The sequence below is a fragment of the Nicotiana sylvestris genome, chromosome 4, assembly GCF_000393655.2.
Source record: "Nicotiana sylvestris chromosome 4, ASM39365v2, whole genome shotgun sequence".
NCBI lineage: Eukaryota > Viridiplantae > Streptophyta > Magnoliopsida > Solanales > Solanaceae > Nicotiana > Nicotiana sylvestris.
The window spans coordinates 25,480,126-25,504,698 of record NC_091060.1 but is presented as its reverse complement, the minus strand read 5'-3'; the positions used below and the strand labels follow the sequence as shown (position 1 = coordinate 25,504,698).

General features: G+C 42.5%; 1 protein-coding gene across 1 annotated transcript; it reads left to right on the top strand.

The window, feature by feature from the left end:
• The first annotated feature begins 2 nt into the window (after positions 1-2).
• On the top strand, positions 3-10,774 carry LOC104229033 (UPF0481 protein At3g47200-like). Its single transcript, XM_070172641.1, has 6 exons — positions 3-209; positions 878-983; positions 1,671-2,957; positions 4,761-4,877; positions 5,562-5,697; positions 10,575-10,774. Exons 2-6 carry the CDS (start codon positions 912-914, stop codon positions 10,772-10,774), a joined length of 1,812 nt encoding a protein of 603 aa, XP_070028742.1. The 5' UTR covers positions 3-209; positions 878-911.
• Positions 10,775-24,573: the final 13,799 nt, after the last annotated feature.

Below are 24,573 nucleotides of genomic sequence, written 5' to 3'. Positions count from 1 at the left end.
ACATCATTTTCTCATAGACTAATGTATTTTCCGTTTAAAAATTCATTCCTCTTCCACTATATTTCCAGCACCCCCTCTCTCATCATATCCTTCATCGTCAAGTAGAGAGGACAGCCCGGTGTACTAAGCTCCCGCTGTGCGCAGGGTTCGAAGAAGGACCAAATCATAAGATCTATTGTACTCAGTCTTATCTTGTATTTCTGCAAGAGGTAGCTTAAGTACACTCCAATCAGTCCATTTTGAATATATAAATAGTCAAACCAAAGAGGTAATTAACTTCTACATTATCATTCTGTCATTCTAGCACGAACTTAGTGTGCGAGACTGCCCTTTATTTGTCATTTTATGCCAAGCACAAGGTGTACTATTGCAATTTTAATCATTTCATATTTAAATGCCCCAAATCGGGTAGGATACGATAACTTGGTCTTCTTAAATGATCTTGGATAATTCTCACCTCATAAGCTAGCTTTTAGGGTTGAATTTGACTCATATCCACTTTTTAAAATTATCACTCTATAGCATATTTAAGGCAGTTTCTCCTTCTTTTTTTTTCTCAAAGAAATGTTTTATTACTCCCTCAAGGAAATGTCTACGACTCCCTCAAATTGCCATTATTTTAGGATGATATAAAATGAACAGTGTACATAGATTATGAGACATGGATCTTATGTATTTTCAATTACTTAAAAAGTGCACCCTTCCTGATATTTTTAAAAAAAATATTCTGTAGAACAAATTAGTTTGTTCAATCTAAGAAATAGAATTTCTAACAGTTCATAAGAAGAAATAATACGAGATTTCATTTTTTATTTTTTTGTCTTTTCTTTTCAACTTTTATGCCATACCATTTTATACCGATATCTGTTGCTTGTAGGAATTATAAAGTTCAAGAAAATAATTAAAGAGGGATGGCACACTCTATTGAGATTACCCCAATTGATCACCAAACTCCACTGCTTCGTCAAGCAACAAAAGATGAGGTCTCTCTCTTTCTCAACACAAACTTTCGGTTTATTTATTGTATTTTTGTACAAAAGGAAACAAGGTAACAAACATGAATAGTCACTCGTGTATCACTTGTTAATAATTATAATTTTTTAAAATATATATATATATATATATATATATATATATTAAGTCATTAAAAGCATAAATAATAACGTCAAGTTTCTTTATTAAGATTCAGTTGTTTTATTAATTTTCCTTTTACTCTTTTGGTTTCCACTAATGATGTTTAAAACTTCATTACGATTCACTATTCGTTTTTGTATACCTTCCCTATAATTACTTGTTACTTCCTTGTTTACTTTTACTTGTTCACTATTTTAAAAATATATTTTACTTTTACTTGTTCATCTTTAACAATTAAGAGAAAGACAATTTTCTTTTCTATTTTACCTTTATCATTAACTATTTATTCCCCAAGACTTTTTAAAATGCTATTAATATTATGGATAGAATTTTAAAATACATATTTCATTTACTTTTCTTAAAAGGAGTGCAAAATCAAAATGGACAACTAAAAATAAATGGAGGGAGTAGAATTTATAGAAAATAATAAGTATATATAAATATTACTACAATAGGATTTAAAAGAATTGGAATTCAGCGTGTTAGTTTCTCAAAACGAAAAAAAAAAACTATGAACTCTTTTCCATTAATTACAGATAGAAGAAGGGAAGAAACTGGATGATATAATCGAGAACAAGGAAACAAATGGTCAAGATCAAGTCAATAAGCCTGCAAATAAAATCTTAGATGAAATATATGAGGATTTGGACATGAATTCGGCTATGAGATCCACCACCATATTCAAAGTAAGTGTGGGGTTACGTGGATCAAATCCAGATGCTTATAAGCCAAAGTTGATCTCTATTGGTCCTTACCACAAACACAATCCCGAACTTCGATCCATGGAAAAGTACAAACTATTGTATCTACAACGGTTCCTCCGTAGGAAAGAGGAAATTGATGTGGAAAGTTGCATTAGAGAATTGGAGGATGAAGCATTAAAGTGTTATGACGATATAGAGAACCTTGAACGTGATATTGTTGGTAATTTTTCAAAAATATTGTTACTTGATGGTTGTTTTCTAGTTGAACTCATTCGAGAGTGGTGTGGAATGTGTCCAGAAGGAGAAGGACCGATTATAGCCATAAATTGCATAATTAATCAAGTATGTCGAGATCTGCTGTTAGTAGAAAACCAACTTCCTTTCTTTGTCCTCGCTAAGCTTCATCACATGACTATGAATGAGGAAGATGAAATATCATTCACAAAAATGGTGAAGTGGTTCTTTTTACCTTTATTACCAAAGATGGCCCCTGCATCCTATTTTGAGAGTGAAGGTAATGATATTGCCGTAGAAATCAAACATTTACTTCAAGTTGTACACATGTCATGTCATCCTTCTGAGATTAAAAGTACTAGCCTAACCCATGAGAATCCTAGTTTGGAAATGGAACATTATTGCAATAAGAGCTTATGTTGTAATCCTTTGCAAATAATTAGGTCAAAAGATAAGCCAATAGATAAGGACCACGTAACGGGGCATAACGTCATGCCAAATGCAACAGAGCTTTCTGAAGCTGGAGTTAGCTTCGTAAAAGTCGGATATATTTATGATTACTTGGAGGAAGAAAACTGTGAAGATAACACAAGTTTATTTGATATCAAATTTGAGAATGGGTTAATGAAAATTCCTAGTTTTAAAGTCACTGATAGTACGGAGACTCTCCTACGGAATCTGATAGCGTATGAGCAACATTCATCTCATGTACGTCCTAGATATTTTAGTGATTTTGCAATTTTTATGGATTATCTTATTGACTCGGAGAAAGATGTGAATTTGCTTCGCCAGAAAGGAATCATTCGGAATATGATAGGAGAGGACAAAGAAGTAGCTAGCTTCTGGATGCTGCTCAACTGTGTTTCAATTCACAAAAGAGCTCTAGTACAAACAAAAGCGCTTTTGAAATTGTTACCGGACAGCAACCGCTACTCCCACACACCGTCAATGCACCAAATATGTCTAAATCTCCTCGAGCTGCTAGCTTCTCTAAAGAGTGGAAGCAAAATTTGGAGATAGTGCGGAGCTATCTTGTCAAGGCTCAAAAGCGGATGAAGAGGCATGCTGATCAGAATCGTCGCTTTGTTGAATACCAAGTAGGAGACAAAGTGATGGTCAAAATTCCAAAACGTTACTTATTTGCAGGGGTCCATGACCCTCGCTTATTGCAAAAATATATTGGACCCTTGTCCATTGAAAGGCGTATTGGGAAAGTTGCATACCGGGTGGATACCCCAGCTTGGTGGAAAATTCATCCTGTTTTTCATGTCAGCCTCCTGAAACCTTTTCGGGAAGATACAGAGGATCCTTCAAGGAGCCAGCTCACAATACCCAGTATTCGAGGGCCCAATTCAACCGGGAAGAGGCGTGTTGAAGCTATCCTTGATGATAGAGTGATTCATGCCTCAAGGAAAGATCACCAGGAGTTCTTGGTGAAATGGCAGGGCTGTGATACAGAGGAGAACACTTGGGAGAGGGGAACAAACCTCAAAGCCTACAAGAGCCTAATTGAAGATTATCTTGCAAGTAAGGCGCCGAGGACGTCGCCAACTCAGGTGGGGGAGAATGTCATGGGCGGCTTTCCAGCCGTGCCCCATGACCCCTTGGGCGCGCCCCGTGGCGTCCTAGCAAGCCTTCCAATGCCTAGCGCCACGGACGGCCCCGTGGTCTTGGTCGCGCCAAGTGACAAGCGCGCATGTGCCTCTGTCGCCCCACCGATATCCCTCGCCAGCGCCCAACCGCAGGCAGATGCCAACAGCGCCGCGCGCGCAGACAATGCCGCGCGCGCAGATCCTGATGCCAAAGACTATGCTGCCGACAACGGCCATGTTTTCTGCCTTATAGCAAACTAAGTCTTTTTCATTGTAAATATAGAGTAGTTTTATTCCATGTAATTTCATTATGTTTCTCTAGCTTAATCAAGTCTAGTCTTGTAGCTTTGGATTATTTTTTTTAAGCATTATTAAGGGGGACCAAACAATCAAAACTTTCTAGCAAGCAAACAATTCTCTGTACTGGTGTCTCTCCCCCTCGACACCGCATTTCCTTTCTGTAATAGCTTTCATTAATGCAATCAAGCTTTCTTTCATTCTCAATTCTCATTCCTGTTCTCTCAATTTCTCTTGACATTGGTTTTCCCGTACGGCACTGACAATCTAGTCTAGCGTACGGAGGGGACCTCAGTTGGCGGACAGCAACTGCACTGACATCAGTTGCTTAGCCTTACGTCGCCCTTCCAAGGAATCTCAGGAAGGCGCCGCGTAACAGTTGGTATCAGAGCCTAGGCTCGACATCGGACGAGGGAACGCATTGCCATTACCACCATTTCTGACCATGGTGAATCATGGGGACCGCATTGCGGCCCTTGAACAGACGGTTGACGGATTACTGCCCATCATGGATACGGTGCCTGAACTAAGAACCAGCCTAGGGCAAAGGTTGGATGACCTGGACCGCAGGGTGCTCCAGGCCGAAGTTGACATAGAAAACATCAGTCGTGACTCCGAGGGAGATCGGCAAACGGCAGCCACAGAGGCAGCCGAAATTTTTGGCAAATTCGAGGGACTCCAACAGGAGCGTGCCGAGGATTTAGCTTACAGGGCACAAGAGGCAGATAGGGTGACTGCCATGCAACAAACTATTGACGACTTGACAGACAAGCTCAATGTTGTCAATGCTGCTTTACAGGGCCTACTGCGAGGCGGTGGAAACCAGGTCGGGGGCGCTGCAAACCCCACCTCCGCGACACAAAAATTGAAAATTCCTGAGCCAAAGCCATACAGTGGAGCTAGGAATGCCAAGGAAGTGGAGAACTTCATTTTTGATGTCGAACAATATTTTGATGCTGTTGGGGGCCTAGAAGAAGCCAAGAAGGTAGCAACTGCTGCCATGTATCTTCAGGGTGATGCTAAACTCTGGTGGCGGGTGAAATACGAAGCTATCAAGGCCGGTGAAGATGCTCTCGAAACATGGGCAGAACTGAAGGCAGCCATCCGCCTACAATTCTTCCCCGAGAATGTTGAATACAATTCAAGGAGAAAGCTACGGGAGCTCCGTCAGACCAAATCTGTGCGGGACTACGTGCGGGAATTCTCCGCGCTCATGCTAAGCATACGCGACATGGGGGACAAAGACAAGCTCTTCACTTTCCTAGAAGGGCTGAAACCTTATGCCCGTATGGAGCTACAAAGGCAACGGGTAGATACCCTGCCCAAGGCGATCCAAGCAGCTGAATGCCTTGGGGACTATCAAATGGAAGCTCGGAAGGATAGGCCTCAACCGCCTACCCGAGCGGGATTCAAAGGGGGCCAGTCTAGCAATGGTGGCCCTAGCAGAAGTGGGGGAGATCGGAACTCAACCAAACCTAAGGCTCCCTCCACAGGCAGCAACAGTGCTGCATCTAACAACAATGATCGGGGGAGGAAGCCTCCTTCAGGGTGCCGTCATTGTGGCGGACCACATTGGAACAATGAGTGCCCACATGCACAGATGAATGCCCATCAGACTTTTGATGATGGGACAGATGACGATTCAGACGATGCGGATCAGACTGAACCCGTAGGTGCCTTCAATGCAATTGTTGGCTCCATTTCTGAGGCATTAGCAGAGACTAGTGCTGGTATCCGTAAGAAGAAGGACCCATGTCCCGTCACCAAGAAAGGGAAAAAGAAGGCGGATGATGAGACTCCTCTTAAGCACGAGAGGACCTTAATGTTCGTTGAGATGAAGGTGAATGGCAAGCCCATTCGGGCCATGGTAGACACGGGTGCTACCCACAACTACTTAGCCTCGACTCAGGTGGAGCGCCTTGGTCTAGTCGTAGGGAAAGGTAGAGGCCGTGTCAAGGCTATCAACTCACCTCCCCAGCCAGTGGGTGGAATAGCCAAAGAAGTACCGATGAAGCTTGGCCCTTACGAAGGAAAATTCAACTTGCGCGTGGTGATCATAGATGACTTCGAGTTGATAGTTGGATTGGAATTCCTGAGGCAAACCAACACCATGCCTGTACCGTATGCTGACATGTTACTGATGATGGGAGCAAACGGGGCCAAGCCCTGCGTTATCCCGTGCATGCCCATGAAGATGGCCGTTGAAAACATCTCGGCCTTGCAGTTGAAGAAGGGGGTCAAAAGAAACGAACCTACGTTCCTGGCAACCCTCTGCATCGAAGATGTAGAATGCTCCTCGGGTCCCATTCCTGAACCCGTGAAGGAGCTACTACTAGAGTTTGAAGATGTCATGCCACAAGACATGCCAAAGCGACTACCGCCTAGGCGCACTGTGGATCATGAAATTGAGCTGGTGCCGGGCGCGAAGCCACCTGCCCGGGCGCCTTACAGAATGTCACAACCCGAACTCACCGAACTTCGGAGACAATTGACGGAAATGCTAGACACAGGGATTATCGTGCCCTCCAAATCCCCATACGGGTCCCCTGTGCTATTCCAAAAGAAACATGATGGTAGTCTACGACTCTGTGTGGACTATCGGGCTCTAAACAAAATTACTGTGAAGAACAAGTACCCTATTCCGTTAATGGCAGACTTGTTCGATAGACTGGGTGGTGCGACAGTGTTCACCAAAATAGACCTGAAGACAGGTTATTGGCAAGTTCGGATTGCAGAGGGTGATGAGCACAAGACGACCTGTGTGACAAGATATGGGTCGTACGATTTCCTAGTTATGCCATTCGGCTTGACTAACGCCCCAGCTACATTTTGCACTTTGATGAACCAAGTCTTCCGGGAGTACATTGATGAATTCGTGGTGGTCTACTTGGATGACATTGTGGTATATAGCAAAACATTGGAGGAACACCTGATGCACTTGCGGAAGGTCCTAGCTCGATTGCGGGAGCATGAACTATATGCGAAGCTATCTAAGTGCTCCTTTGCTCAAAAGCAAATTGACTTCCTCGGACATGTCATTGGGGAAGGGCGGATCAAGATGGACCAGCAGAAGATTCAGGCAATCACAGATTGGCCGCCACCTAAGGATATCCACGCCTTGAGGGCGTTCCTTGGTCTATGCAATTTCTATCGGCGATTCGTGAAAAACTACTCCCTCATTGCAGTACCATTGACAGAACTCCTCAAGAAGATCACGCCTTGGGAATGGGGACCCAAGCGAGCGGAGGCCTTTAACGCATTGAAAGCGGCTATGTCTAGTAGCCCCGTCTTGGCCCTTCCTGATCTGGCCAAGCCATTCGAAGTACAAACAGATGCATCTGACTATGCCCTCGGTGGCGTCTTGCTACAAGAAGGGCATCCTGTGGCGTACGAGAGCCGGAAGCTAAAAGATGCAGAGCGGCGCTATGCCGCCCATGAGAAAGAATTATTGGCTGTCGTCCACTGCTTGCGCCTCTGGAGGCACTATCTGCTGGGAACCCCGTTCGTGGTCAAGACAGACAACACAGCTGTTAGCCATTTCATGACCCAGCCGAAGTTGAATGGTCGACAGGCCAGGTGGCAGGAACTCCTAGCTGAATTCCACTTCAACCTGGAATACCGAAGTGGGAAGACCAATCATGTTGCTGATGCGCTCAGTCGGAGAGCTGATCTAGCATCAGTGTGCTTACTCGCCACCCTAAGGGGGAGCGAGGTAGCCACCTCCATCAAGGACCAGATACAAGATCTACTCATCAGAGATCCTGCTTCACAGTATTTGGTTGATTTGGTAGGACAAGGCAAGACTCGCCAGTTCTACATGGAAGATGGTTTTCTGAAAGTGAAAGGGAACCGACTTTATGTTCCTAAAGGAGGAGATCTACGAAGGACTCTTCTAGCGGAATGTCATGATACTCTGTGGGCCGGCCATCCCGGTGAAGAACGCACCATGGCGTTACTTCGCCGTGCATATTATTGGCCTCAAATGGCCGATGACGTTGCTCAGTATGTGAAGACTTGTCTAGTATGCCAGAAGGACAAGTCAGACCGCTTAACACAGGCGGGACTTTTGGAACCACTAGCTGTCCCAAAGAGACCTTGGGAAAGTGTTTCCCTGGATTTCATCACCGGATTGCCCAAGGTCGGAGATCTAACAACTATCTTGGTTGTGGTAGATCGGTTTTCCAAATATGCTACCTTTATTGCTGCCCCACAATATATATCAGCAGAAGATACAGCTCGACTCTTCTTCTCTCATGTCGTCAAATATTGGGGCCTACCCAAAGATATTGTTAGTGATCGTGACTCACGCTTCACTAGCAACTTTTGGACCCAACTCTTTAAGTGTCTTGGGTCGAAGCTGAATCACAGCTCAAGTTTTCATCCGCAATCTGATGGCCAGACGGAGCGGTTCAATGGTATGTTGGAGGAATATTTGCGTCATTTTGTAACCGGATCGCAGAAGAATTGGGTGAAGCTTCTGGATGCTGCTCAACTGTGTTTCAATTCACAAAAGAGCTCTAGTACAAACAAAAGCGCTTTTGAAATTGTTACCGGACAGCAACCGCTACTCCCACACACCGTCAATGCACCAAATATGTCTAAATCTCCTCGAGCTGCTAGCTTCTCTAAAGAGTGGAAGCAAAATTTGGAGATAGTGCGGAGCTATCTTGTCAAGGCTCAAAAGCGGATGAAGAGGCATGCTGATCAGAATCGTCGCTTTGTTGAATACCAAGTAGGAGACAAAGTGATGGTCAAAATTCCAAAACGTTACTTATTTGCAGGGGTCCATGACCCTCGCTTATTGCAAAAATATATTGGACCCTTGTCCATTGAAAGGCGTATTGGGAAAGTTGCATACCGGGTGGATACCCCAGCTTGGTGGAAAATTCATCCTGTTTTTCATGTCAGCCTCCTGAAACCTTTTCGGGAAGATACAGAGGATCCTTCAAGGAGCCAGCTCACAATACCCAGTATTCGAGGGCCCAATTCAACCGGGAAAAGGCGTGTTGAAGCTATCCTTGATGATAGAGTGATTCATGCCTCAAGGAAAGATCACCAGGAGTTCTTGGTGAAATGGCAGGGCTGTGATACAGAGGAGAACACTTGGGAGAGGGGAACAAACCTCAAAGCCTACAAGAGCCTAATTGAAGATTATCTTGCAAGTAAGGCGCCGAGGACGTCGCCAACTCAGGTGGGGGAGAATGTCATGGGCGGCTTTCCAGCCGTGCCCCATGACCCCTTGGGCGCGCCCCGTGGCGTCCTAGCAAGCCTTCCAATGCCTAGCGCCACGGACGGCCCCGTGGTCTTGGTCGCGCCAAGTGACAAGCGCGCATGTGCCTCTGTCGCCCCACCGATATCCCTCGCCAGCGCCCAACCGCAGGCAGATGCCAACAGCGCCGCGCGCGCAGACAATGCCGCGCGCGCAGATCCTGATGCCAAAGACTATGCTGCCGACAACGGCCATGTTTTCTGCCTTATAGCAAACTAAGTCTTTTTCATTGTAAATATAGAGTAGTTTTATTCCATGTAATTTCATTATGTTTCTCTAGCTTAATCAAGTCTAGTCTTGTAGCTTTGGATTATTTTTTTTAAGCATTATTAAGGGGGACCAAACAATCAAAACTTTCTAGCAAGCAAACAATTCTCTGTACTGGTGTCTCTCCCCCTCGACACCGCATTTCCTTTCTGTAATAGCTTTCATTAATGCAATCAAGCTTTCTTTCATTCTCAATTCTCATTCCTGTTCTCTCAATTTCTCTTGACATTGGTTTTCCCGTACGGCACTGACAATCTAGTCTAGCGTACGGAGGGGACCTCAGTTGGCGGACAGCAACTGCACTGACATCAGTTGCTTAGCCTTACGTCGCCCTTCCAAGGAATCTCAGGAAGGCGCCGCGTAACATTATATATGAAATTTTTATAAATTATATATATGAAGTCAATAGCACCCCTTGCTCAAAACATTCGATGGGTGCTTTGGTTGGAAGCCTAATTTGAAGGTGCATAATTGGGCATGTACGCAGGTTCGTTTCCCAGGAGGCACAAATTTATAAGAGCTCACTCAAGTTTTTTCCTCCATTACAATTTTTTTTGTACTTTCTTTATATGCATTCCTTTTAATTTGCTGACTATTACTTGGTTTTAACTTAGAGATTTCCGTTTTTCTTACTCATTCTCGCTGGTTTTAACTTCGTTTGTCCGTGACTGGGTAGAGACATCTATCTTTGGCCTTCTTGCTATAAAACCAACTGATCTTATGCATGCTATTTACAAATTATGGTAGAAAGTTAGAAAATGTGAGATAACATCAAAAAGAGGAAGACAATAGCTGATAAAGTCGTCAAGAAACTTAGCTACAAGATATATTTGTGCACTTGCTAAGTCTATGAAACTAGGTATTTCTCATGTCTAGCTAGCATAGCAATCTTGGATAAGGAAGGACTGCCAGAACAATTTGAGTTCACAATCTATCGTGTATACACCAAATGATATAGAAATGCAATACTTTTGCGTGTCCTACGTTATAAAATAGCAAGAATATTAGCTATAGTTGTAATCTTTCCGTGGGCGAGTGACAAACAAACTTGAACATTCTGTCTTCTACGTGAAACAGCCAACACTGACAGGAAGTGGGTGGCTCTCCAGATTAGTAGCCAAAAAATATTGCATTTAACAGGTGTTCATACAAACATACTTCACAACTGGGGTCATGTCAAGATGACCATTAACTGCATATCTATATCTAATATAGCCTTTCCAAAAGGCATACACATTGGAGATAAGTCTCTTTTGTTAATGTTCTCTGACCAATAAAATATTTTAAGTGGCAACACAACAATGGCTCTTTGCGCTTAACAAGGTTTAACCACTAAGAATAACAACAGACAAACAAGTAGTCTAACCAGAGCTCTACATCACAGACTTTAAGTTTTCTAAGTTCACATTATTGTTTCTCCCTCCATCCGTGGCATATTTTTCTTTTTGGTCTGTCCCAAAAAATAATGTCATACTTCCTTATTTATTAACTTTAAACTTCTAATTCTATCGTTAACGAGATAATTTATAGACACACAAATGCCTATAGCTTGTTTCGGACCACAACTTTTAAAAGTCTTTTTTTCTTAAACTATGTATTTAGGCAAATGCCACTATATAAATTTGGACAGAGGGAGTATTGATAATAGGATATAATTGCGTATTTTAGCCAATTATTACACTCTAATTTACTGCACTTTAATTGAGTTTGAGCTTTAATCGCTAGTGTTCTTCACTAATTGTGTATTTTACGCCTTGATTCCGAGCTATAGATATTATGGAATGAATTCAAGTGATTTGGAGCTTTGAAGTCTGAGTAAAATACCAAGAAATCAAGCCGGGATCGTGTTCGGGGATCAACGGATGATAGTTAAGAATGAAACGGAGAATCGAGCGGGCATACAATACATTGTCTAGTAAAATATACATAACTTTTCGCTCAGAACTCCGTTTGGGCTACACAATATATCGTTGGAAAGCTATTTGAAAGAGCTACAACTATCATGCTTTGCATTTTTGCGAATTCCCACTACCGCAGCGCATGGTGCGGCGCGCGCCTGTGGAAATTTCATGCAGCACATCAGAATCAGCTCTCTGAACTTCCACACAAGCACACCGCATGGTGCGTCGCCCCATGCGGTGCGCTTGTATAAATTTTACAAAGCTAGAGTCCTATTTCGAAGGAAAGGGTGTTTCGTCTAGGCCCGACCCTACTTGGTATAAATACATATAAAAATGCTATTTTGAGGACTTTTGACATATCTTAGACCTAGGGAAACTTTTTTGAAAGGGAGAAAACGATTGGAGCATTCTTTGGAGGAGGAAATCATCGAATTCTTCATTCCTTCATCATTGCTTTATAATTTGTTTATGCAAAATACTTAGAAAATTGTGCTACGAACATGAGTGGCTAAGCACTCTAGTTTCTAGGATTGTGGTTGACATGATTATTAACGTTTATTAAATACATCTCTATTAATTTGGATTATCATCTTGTGGTTGTTTATGTAATTTTAGTTTTAATTTGTGAATTGTTGTAACTACCAATTCACCCTACTATTTATGCTATGTTTGGGAAAGCCATGTTTAGATTGGAGTAGAAAAGCTTAAATCTGAACCCGTGGGTCGGGGGAAGATTTTGCGGTTAGGATAGGAATATACCTAACAGTCTTGCTTAATTAAATACCGTATTCGTTCATGATAGACTCAATACCATAAGAATATAGGATTGATATTGTCACGACCCGGATTTCCCACCCTCGGGAGTCGTGATGACGCACACTCATGAAATCTAGGCAAGCCGAATATTATAGATTTATTACCTTATTTTTCCTTAACCTTTTAACATTTACGAATTAACATGTGAACAACAGTGGCGTAATCATAATAAACAGAAATGCGGAAGACGAAATCTAATAGTTTAACCAAATACTAGCACAGAATCCAACATACAACTCTACCTAGAATTGGTGTCATAATGTCACGGACCATCTACGATTACTACAAACAACGGTCTGAATAAAATTACAAATCTGTCCCAGAAATACATAAGAATAGAATGGAAAAGATAGAAGGGGACGCCAAGGCCTGCGGTTGTCTGCAGGACTACTTCGGGTCTCTACTGGACTGAAGGCAGAAACCTCTCTACGGTCCAAAAGCTCCAGAGCCGGGATCTGCACACAGTGCAGAGTATCGTATCAGCACAACCGATCTCATGTGCTGGTAAGTGTCGAGCCTGACCTCGGCGAAGTAGTGATGAGGATAAGATAAGACTACCAAATAAACCTGCGCAGTTATATCATATAAAGCAAATAATAATGACAGAAACTAGCAGTTAAAGATGAGAAGGGAAACATGCTCGGGGAAATATCATGCACAACCAAAAAATTCAGTAAAAAAGCATAAAGAACACCAAAATTCAACTATAAGCAAGAATAAGGGGAACAATAACAAGTGTACGACATCACCCTTCATGCTTTTTACTCTCGTTCTCACCATAAGAATCAATATATTTGGCACGACATCACCCTTTGTGCTTTTACCTCACATAATCATGGCACGACATTATCCTTTGTACATTATCACTCATATCATGGCACGACATTACCCTTCGTGCGTTAACACTCACTCACAAGTATCGCGCGCGACATCACCCTTTGTGCTTTTACACTCTTCCTTACCCAAGCAACAATCACAAAGCAATTCGGGCAAGGGAATCAATAAAATCACAATAGAATCCCGGCAAGGGAACAATAGTATAATAGCAATATCCCGGCAAGGGAAAACAATATCCTAAGCAATAACATCCCGGCAAGGGAAATAATATCATAAACCTCTTCTCTTTTCCACAATTACTTAACAACTCAATTCTCAATTTGAGCCAATGCTTTACAATGTTCAATTATCAAGAATACTTCCATGAGCCTTGTTTAACATTAGAAATCATCATATTAGGCATGGACAATACATAACAGAGTCACAACAATCATAGTATAAGACTCACAGGCATGCTTGACACCAACATATAGATACTCGTCACTACACCTATACGTCGTACTCAACAATTAACACACAACAAATAAGATCAAGACTCCTATTCCCTCAAGCTAAGGTTAGACCAAACACTTACCTCAATGCCACGAACACAATCAAGCCTCAACTACCGCTTACCTCTTGATTCCACCACCAAACCGTTTGTATCTAGCCACAATTTACTTAATAACGTTAATAATTGCTAAATAAACCAATTCCAATGCATGAAAATAGATTTCCCATTGTTTTTCCCAAAAAGTCAAAAATTGACCCCCGACCTGCTTGGTCCAAACCGAAAATTAGAACCAAAACCTGATTACCCATTCACCCCCGAGCCCGGATATACAATTGGTTTTGAAATCCGGCCTCAATTTGAGATCTAACTCCCTAAATTTTGATATTCCTACATTCTTCCCGAAATTCCCAATTCCACCATGAAAATCCTAGATTCTAGGATGAAATCTAGTAAAAAGAAGTTAAGAAGTGAAAGAAATGAGTTAAAAATTCTTACTTGCGTTTTGGGAAGAAAGAGTGTTTTGAAAAATCGCCTCTTATGTTTTAGGGTTTTGAAAAATGAAAAATTGCTGAAAAGTCTTGTTTATATATACCCCTCTCAGACCATCACCGCTGACGGCAGAAAAAGGTTCGCGGCCGCGAAGCTCCACTACGGACCGCGAAATATCGAGCGCGGCCGCGGAGATTTGGCCTTGCCCATCGCTGACCGCGAAAACCCCACTGCAGCAGCGAAGACTCCACCGCGGTCGCAAGGAATCACCGCGGACCGTGAAGCTCTGTTCTGAGACCTACAACTTCTTTGAACCTGCAACAGTTATTTTCTAAGTCTAAATCACTCTGTGGCCTATCCAAAACTCACCCGAGCCCTCAGGGCTCCAAACTAATCATGCACGCAAGTCTAGAAACATCATACGGACTTGCTCGTATGATCAAATCATCAAAATAGCATCAACAACCATGAATTAAACCTCAAATTCATAAATTTACTCAAGAACATCAAAATTTCTATTTTCTCAACTATAGGTCCGTTTTATACCAAATCAATTCCGATCTTTATCAAATTTCACAGATTCAACTTAATTATTATTTAAAACTTGTACCGGGCTCTGGAACCAAGATACGGGCCCAATACCATCAAGAAATTACATTCACTTATAAAAGCCTTTATATTTTCCAGCCAACAATTTTCTTTAAAAATTCTTCTCGGTCTTGGGACCTCAGAATTCGATTCCGGGCATACACTTAAGTCCCAAATTTTACTACGGACTCTAGGAGACTGTCAGATCACGGATCCGGGTACGTTTACTAAGAATGTTGATCGAAGTCAACTTTAATCAATTTTAAATGCCAATTTCCTTATTTTACTTAGATTTCACATAAAAGATTTTCGGAAATGCTCCCGGACTGCGCACACAAATTGAGGTGAGACAGAAAGAGGTTTTTAAGGTCTCGGAACACAAAATTTACTTTCGAAATGAGTGATGACCTTTTGGGAGGGTCATCATATTCTCCACATCTAAAACAGTCGTTCGTCCTTGAACAGACATAAAAAAAGTACCTGAGTCAGAGAAAAAATGGGGATATCGGGTCCGCATATCGGACTCGAACTCCGAGGTCGCTGCCTTAACAGGATGACCTCTCCACTAAACACGAACCGAAGGAAAACTCTTCGATCTCAACTGACGAACCTGCCGGTCGAGAATAGCTACCGACTCCTCCTCATAGGACAGGTCCTTGTCCAACTGGACGGTGTTGAAGTCTAACACGTGGAATGGATTGTCGTAATACTTCCGAAGACACATGAAACACTGGATGCACGATTGATAAACTCAGTGGCAATGCAAGTCTGTAACCACCTCTCCCACTCGATCCAGAATCTCAAAAGGACCAATTAATCTAGGGTTTAGCTTGCCATTCTTTCCAAATCTCATCACGCCCTTCATAGGTGACACCCGAAGCAACACCCGTTCGTCGACCATGAATGCCACATCATGAACCTTCGGTCGGCATAACTCTTTTGCCTGAACTGAGCTATACGAAGCCTATCCTGAATGATCTTAACCTCGTCCAGGGCATCGTATACTAGATCCGTACCCAACAATCGAGCCTCTCCTGGCCCAAACCACACAATCTGCGACCGACACCGCCTACCATATAAGCCTCGTAGGGAGCCATCTGGGCTAAAGGCAAGAACTGATCCCACGAGCCTCCAAAGTCAATAACACAAGCTCAGAGCATATCCTATAAAATCTAAATAGTATGCTCGAACTGTCCGCCCGTCTGAGGATGAAATGCTGTGCTCAACTCGACCCATGTGACCAACTCACAATGAACTGCCCTCTAGAAATGTGAGGTAAACTGCGTACCTCGATCAGAAATGATAGACATGGGCACACCATGAAGACGAACAATCTCCCGAATATAGATCTCGGCTAACCTCTCAGAAGAATAGGAAACTGCCACAGGAATGAAATGTGCTGACTTGGTCAGCCTATCTACAATAACCCATACTGCGCCAAACTTCCTCTGAGTCCGTGGGAGTCCAACAATGAAGTCCATAGTGATACTCTCCCACTTTCACTTAGGAATCTCAATCTTCTAAAACAAACCACTAGGTCTTTGATGCTCGTACTTTACCTACTAACAATTCAAATACCAAGACACATATGCAACAATATCCTTTTTCATCCTCCTCTACCAATAATGCTGCCGCAAGTCCTGATACATCTTAGTGGCGCCCGGATGAATAGACTACCAGGAACTATGGGCCTCCTCTAAAATCAACTCTCGAAGTCCATCCACATTAAGCACACAAACTCGACCCTGCATCCTCAAAAATCCATCATCTCCTAATGTAACTTGCTTGGCATCACCATGCAGCACTATGTCCCTAAAGTCACACAAATGAGGATCATCATACTGCCGATATCGGATACGCTCAAATAATGAAGAACGAGTGACTGTGCAAGCTAACACACGGATGAGCTCAGAAACATCCAACCTCACAAACTGATTGGCCAAAGCCTAAACATCCAAAGCAAGTGGCCTCTCACCGACCGAAATATACCCAAGACTGCCCATGCTGACTGACTTTCTACTCAAAGCATCGGCCACTACATTGGCCTTCCCCGGATGATACACGATGGTGATATCATAGTCTTTCAACAGCTCCAACCACCTCTTATGCCTCAAATTTAGCTCCTTCTGCTTGAACAAGTACTGTAGACTCTTGTGATCCGTGAACACCTCATATGACACACCATATAAATAGTGCCTCCAAATTTTCAGCGCGTGAACAATGGCTGCTAACTCCAAATCATGAACTAGATAATTCTTCTCATGAATCTTCAACTGTCGCGAAGCATAAGCAATGACCTTGCCATCCTGCATCAATACCGAACCAAGTCCAATACAAGATGTGTCACAATAAACTGTATACGGCCCTAAACCTGTAGGCAATACCAACACCGACGCCATAGTCAAAGCTGTCTTGAGCTTCTGAAAGCTCGCCCCACACTCATCCGACCACTTGAATTGGGCACCTTTCTGGGTCAACCTAGTCCTCAGGTCTACAATAGATGAAAACCCTTCCACAAACTGACGGTAATAGCCTGTCAAACTCAAGAAACTTCAGATCGCTGTAGCTGATGCGGGTCTAGGCCAGACCTTGACTGCCTCTATCTTCTTCGGATCCACCTGAATACCCTCTGCTGATATAACATGACCCAAGATTGCAACTGAACTCAACCAGAACTCACATTTCCAAAACTTAGCATATAAGTGACTATCTCTTAAGATCTGAAGAACCACTCTCAAATGCTACTCATGTTCCTCCCAGCTACGGGAATAGATCAAATATCATCAATGAAGACTATCACGAATGAATCCAAGTAAGGCTTGAACACTCAGTTCATCAAATCCATGAAAGCTGCTAGAGCATTTGTCAACATGAATGACATCACCAAGAAATCATAATGCTTATACCGAGTGCGAAAAGCTATTTTAGGGACATCGCATGCCCTAATTCACAACTGATGGTAGCTAAATCTCAAATCAATCTTCGGAAACACTTTGGCACCCTGAAGCTGATCAAACAAATCATCAATCCTCGGTAATGGATACTTGTTCTTGATTGTGACCTTGTTCAACTGTCGATAATCTATGCATATCCTCATCGATCCGTCCTTCTTAACAAACAACACCGACGTACCCCAAGGCGAGACATTAGGTCTAATGAAGCCTTTATCAAGCATGTCTTGCAATTGTTCTTTCAATTCTTTCAACTCTGATGGGGCCATACGATATGGCGAGATAGAAATGGGCTAAGTGCCCGGAGCCAAATCAATGCAAAAGTCAATATCTTTGTCGGGTGGCATGCTCGGTAGGACTAAAGGAAATACCTCAGGAAACTCACGAACAACAAGCACAGAATCCATAGAAGGAACCTCGACACTAGAATCACGAACATACGCCAAATAGGCCAAACACCCCTTCTCAACCATATGCTGAGCCTTCATTTATGAGATAACCTTATGGGTAGAATGACCAGGAATCTCTCTCCACTCTAACCGAGGTAAGCAATGCAAGGCTAAGGTCACAGTCTTGGCATGACAGTCCAAGATAGCGTGGTAGGGTGATAACTAATCTATCCCCAATATGACATCAAAATCAACCATATCCAAAAGTAACAGATCTATTCGGGTCTCAAGACCCCTAATCACAACTATACATGCACGATGGACACGATCTACCACAATAGAATCACCCACCGGTGTAGACACATATATAGGAGCATTCAAGAAATCACTAGGCATGACCAAATATGGTGCAAAATAAGATGACACATAGGACTATGTAGATCCTGGATCAAATATAACTGAAACATCTCTACTACAAACCAGAACAGTACCTATGATAACTACATCGGAGGCCTCAGCCTCAGGCCTAACTGGAAGAGCATAACATCGGGGATAGACCCCACCACTCTGAACTACATCTTTAGGACGGCCTCCTGCTGGCTGACCTCCACCTCTAGTAGGCTGACCTCCACCTCTAGCACCTCTACCCCCACCCCTAGCTGGCTGAGCAAGCGGTGGAATACTCGGTGCCTGAACCATGGCACGGGATCCCTGATGCTGAGAGCTGCTCGGTGCTCGAGGGCAAAATCTAGCAATATGCCTCGTATCGCCACAAGTATAACAAGCCCTCGGTTGTTGAGACAACTAACCCTAACGACCTGAATACCCACCCTAAAAACTCTAGAATGGCAATGCACTGATTGGAGCTAGTGGTGCACTGTAGAGCAACTGATCAGAATACTGCATATTAGAACCACAGCCACCAGGGGAACCGTGAGAAGCCTGAAGTTCTAAATAAAATGGCCTGGAAGGATGTCCCCTACCAAAAGAATCCCTGCCTCCAGACGAGGCACCACTGAACCTTCCCGAATGACGAGGCCTCTTGTCAGACCCCTGACTACTCCCCTATGATAAAACCATCTCAACCCTCTAGGCCACATTGGCCGCATCCTAAAAAGAAATCTCGCTCCCCGTCTCCTTAGCCATCTACAACTGAATAGGCTGAACGAGTCCTTTAATGAACCTCCTCACTCTCTCTCTCTCAGTGGGAAGTATAATAAGAGCATGATGGGCTAAGTCAATAAATCTGGTCTCGTACTGAGTGACAGTCATAGAACCCTGCTAAAGACGCTCAAATTGCCTCCAATAGTTCTCCGTTTGAGTGATCGGAAGAAACTTCTCCAGAAATAGCTGAGAAAATTGATCCCAAGTCAAAGTCGGTGACCCAGATGGTCTAGCCAAACAATAATCCCTCTACCAAGTCTTGGCGGATCTAGACAAACAAAAAGTGGCAAAGTCGACCCCATTGGTCTCCTCTATCCCCATGTTCTGTATAACCTCATGATAGTTGTCCAAATAATCCCGGGGATCTTCAGAAGATGTATCACCAAAAGTAGTAGTAAAAAGCTTGGTGAACCTGTCCAACCTCCACAAGGCATCATCAGACATAGCTGGCCTCTCACCGGTCTATGCCACAACACCCGGCTGAACTACCCCAACTGGTTGAGCTGCTGGAGTCTGGAACTGGGGAGCCACCTGCTCCGGAGTGTGAGTAGCAGGAGTCTAGGCTTCTCATCCAGCCTGAGAAACGGCTGGTGCTACAGGAAGCAAGTTTGCCTAGGCGACACTCTCCATAAGGCTCACTAGACGGACCAGAGCATCCTAAAGTGTCAAGGTGGTGACGAACCCCTTTAGGACCTAAGCTGGTCCTGCTGGAACTGTTTGGGCTGGAACCTCATCGTCAAACTCAACCTGAGGCTCCGCCGCTAGTGCTGCTACTCGAGCTCTAGGCTGAGCTCTGCCTCTGCCTCGGGCCCTAGCATGGCCTCGGCCTCTGTCCCTTGCAGAATCTGCTACTGGGGGCTCGGGCGGCTGGTCAGCAGATGAAGCGGTACATGTCCTTACCATCTACGAAAGAACAGAGTGGAACTTCAATTAGTATTGAGAAACCAAGTCGCACGACAGGATAGAATAGATGTGAAGTTTTTCCTAACTCTGTAGCCTCTGGGATAAATAAATATATCTCTGTTTCGGTCCCTCAAACTCTACTAAGCTTGTCCGTGAATTGTGAGACCTAAGCAACCCAGAGCTCTGATACCAACTTGTCACGACCTGGATTTCCCACCCTTGGGAGTCGTGATGGTGCCTACTCATGAAAGCTAGGCAAGTCGAGTATTATAGATTTATTACCTTTTTTGTCCTTAACCTTTTGACATTTACGAATAAACATGTGATCAATAGTGGAGTAATCATAATAAACAGAAATGCGTAAGACGAAATCTAATAGTTTAACCAAATACTAGCACAAAATCCAACATACAACTCAACCCAAAATTGGTGTCACAATGTCACAGACCATCTATGATTACTACAAACAACGGTCTGAATGAAATTACAAATCTGTTTCTGAAATACATAAGAATAGAATGTAAAAGATAGAAGGGGACACCAAGGCCTGCGGACGTCTGCAGGACTACCTCGGGTCTCCAGTGGACGGAAGGCAACAACCTCTCTATGGTCCAAAAGCTCCAAAGCCGGTATCTGCACACAATACAGAGTGTAGTATCAGCACAACCGACCCCATGTACAAGTAAGGGTCGAGCCTAACCTCGACGAAGTAGTGACGAGGCTAAGACAAGACTATAATAAACCTGTGCAGTATATCATATACAACCAATAATAACGATAAAAACTAGCAGTTAAAGATGGGAATGGGAAACATGCTCGGGAAAATATCATGCACAACCAAAAAATTCAGTAAAGAAGCATACGGAACACCAAAATTCAACTATAAGCAAGAATAAGGAGAACAATAACAAGTGCACGACATCACCCTTCATGCTTTTATTCTCATTCTCACCATAAGAATCAATATATTCGGCGTGGCATCACCCTTCGTGCTTTTACCTCACATAATCATGGCACGACATTATCCTTCGTGCATTATCACTCATATCATGGCACGACATCACCCTTGGTGCTTTTACATTTACAATATCGGCACGGCATCACCCTTCGTGCATTAACACTCACTCACAAGTATCACGCACGATATCATCCTTCATGCTTTTACACTCTTCCTTACCCAAGTAACAATCACAAAGCAATTCGGGAAAGGGAATCAATAAAATCACAATAGAATCCCGGCAAGGGAACAATAGTATAACAATAATAGCCCGGCATGGAAAAACAATATCCTAAGCAATAACATCCCGGCAATGGAAACAATATCATAAACCTCTTCTCTTTTCCACAATTACTTCACAACTCAATTCTCAACTTGAGCCAATGCTCTACAATGTTCAATTACCAACAATACTTCCATGAGCCTTGTTTAACGTTAGAAATCATCATATTAGGCATGGACAATACATAACGAAGTCACAACAATCATAGTATAAGACTCACGGGCATGCTTGACACCGACGTATAGATACTCGTCACCACACATATACGTCGTACTCAACAATTAACACACAACAAATAAGACCAATACTCCGATTCCCTCAAACTAAGGTTAGACCAAACACTTACCTCAATGCCATGAACACAATCAAGCCTCAACTACTGCTTTACCTCTTGATTCTACCACCAAACCATTTGTATCTAGCCACAATTTACTTAATAACATTAATAATTGCTAAATAAACCAATTCCAATGCATGAAAATAGATTTTCCATTATTTTCCCCCAAAAGCCAAAAATTGACCCCGGGCCTGCTTGGTCCAAACCCAAAATTCGGACCAAAATTCGATTACCCATTCACCCCCGAGCCCGGATATACAATTGTTTTGGAATCCGTCCTCAATTTGAGGTCTAACTCCCCAAATTTCGATATTCCTAAGTTCTACCCAAAACTCCCAAATCCACCATGAAAACCCTAGATTCTAGGATGAAAGCTTGTAAAAAGAAGATAAGGGGCTAAAGAAATGAGTTAAAAATCACTTACTTGCATTTTGGGAAGAAAGAGTGTTTTGAAAAATCACCTCTTATGTTTTAGGGTTTTGAAAAATGAAGAATGGCTGAAAAATCTTGTTTATATATACCCCTCTCAGACCCTCACCGTAGAAAAAGGTATGTGGCTGCGGAGCTCCACCGCAGACCGCGAAATATCGAGCGCGGCTGCGGAGATTTGGACTTGCCCATCGATGACCGCAAAAACTCCCACTGCGGCAGCGAAGACTCCACCGGGGTCGCGAAGAATCACCGCGGACCCGAAGCTCAATTCTGAGACCTGCAACTTCTCTGAACCTGTAACAGTTATTTTCTAAGTCTTAATTCACTCCGTGGCCTATCCAAAACTCACTCGAGTCCTCAGGGCTCCAAACTAATCATGCACACAAGTTTAGAAACATCATACGGACTTGCTCGTATGATCAAATCATCAAAATAACATTAACAATCATGAATTAAACTTCAAATTCATAAATTTACTCAAGAACATCAAAGTTTCTATTTTCTCAACTATTGGTTTGTTTTATACCAAATCAACTTCGATCTTTACAAAATTTCACATGTTCAACTTAATTATTATTTTAAACTTGTACCAGACTTCAGAACCAAGATACGAGACCGATACCATCAAGAAATTACATCAATTCACTTCTAAAGGCCTTTATATTTTCAGCCAACAATTTTCTTTAAAAATTCTTTTCTCGGGCTTGGGACCTCGAAATTTTATTCCGGGCATACGCCCAAGTCTCAGATTTTACTATGGACTCTAGAGACCGTCAGATCACGGGTCCGGGTCCGTTTATCAAGAATGTTGACCGAAGTTAACTTTAATCAATTTTAAATGCCAATTTTCTTATTTTACTTAGATTTCACATAAAGGCTTTCCAGAAATGCACCTGAACTGTGCACGCAAATCGAGGTAAGACAGAAAGAGACTGTTAAGGCCTCGGAACACAGAATTTACTTTCGAAACGAGTGATGACCTTTTGGGTCATCATAGATATATTGTGGGCAGGCGAGTAGTAATGTGGGAACATTCTATTCATATAAACGATCTGGTTAATTAGCAACCATAGATAATCTGGATTAACGAGTGTGATTATTGAACTTAATAGGATTGATAAACCAACCACAACCCTGGAATCTTCATCTCCTCTGAATTAAAGTCTCATCATACCCATTTGCAGTCTTGTTGATTTAGTTGTTATTTGTTTAATTTCCGCAATAGTAGACTAATAGAAGAATATAACTCTTGATTATCTTGGACAATTAATTAATTTTAGTTTGCTTAATTAACGATAAATCTAAGTTTCTGTGGGTTCAACATCCGACTTTCGAATCATTTTATTACTTGACGACCTTGCGTGTGTGTTTGGTTCCAACAAGTATTGTTTTGAAATTTTTCTATTCAAGGAAGAAAGATAACCTGCTAGTAGATAGTCGTCATGAAAGCTTCATGTTTTAATGTTTTCCTCTTAAAAAAATATTTGATTCCATATACCAACCCTCTGCCGTATGGAAGTTCTATTATTATTAGGATGTCCTTCGTATGTTGGAAGGCATACAATGATTACAAGCAGTCCGTACAGGAAGTTTAAAAAACACATCTTCCCTTTCAATTCTTTCGGTTGAGCTTGACCTGAAATGATTTGAACAATCAAGAGCCACCAATAGGAAAATTTTGGAAACGTATACCTATAGTTTGATGGGGTTTATTGGAAACAACATCTTTACCTCCACAAATTAGGGACAAGGTCTGCATACACACTTCCCTCTCCAAATCTCACTATGTGTGATTACAATGGGTATGTTGTTGTTTTTGCTGTATGTATACCGATAGTTTGAGGATTCCAAACTTGAGCAGCATTATTCTTTTGACATTGTAACGACCCGACCGGTCTTTTCATGAGTTTCTGCTTTGTTTCCCTATTTATGATTCCTTATGTGTTGTTCAGCTTTATTTCATCATATCATGTCGTTTGGTTTGGGTTTGGAGTAGTTGGAATGCTATGCGACACTTAGTCTCCTAAGTTGGCCTTTTAGTTAGAAAAGTCAACTGGAAGTTGACTTGTGTGAAAAAGATCTCAGAATTTGGTTTTTATGATTCGGATAGATTCGTTAGTTGATTTGGGACTTAGGAGCATGATCAGAATGTATTTTAGAGGTCCGTGATAGATTTAGGCTTGAATTGGCGAAATTATAATTTTGGCGCTTTCCGGTTAGTAGTGGAAATTTTGACATAGAGGTCGGAATGGAATTTCAGAAATTGAAGTAGGTCCGTTGTGTCATTTGTGTCATGTGTGCAAAATTTCAGGTCATTCGGATAAGGTTTGATAGACTTTTTGATCGAGAGCGGAATTTGAAAGTTTTGGAAACCTTAGGCTTGAATCCGAGAGTGTTTTGATGATTTGATGTTGTTTTGAGTGTTCCGAAGGTTGGTATAAGTTTAAATAATATTATGTGACTTGTTCGTACTTTTGGTTGAGGTCCCGGGGGCCT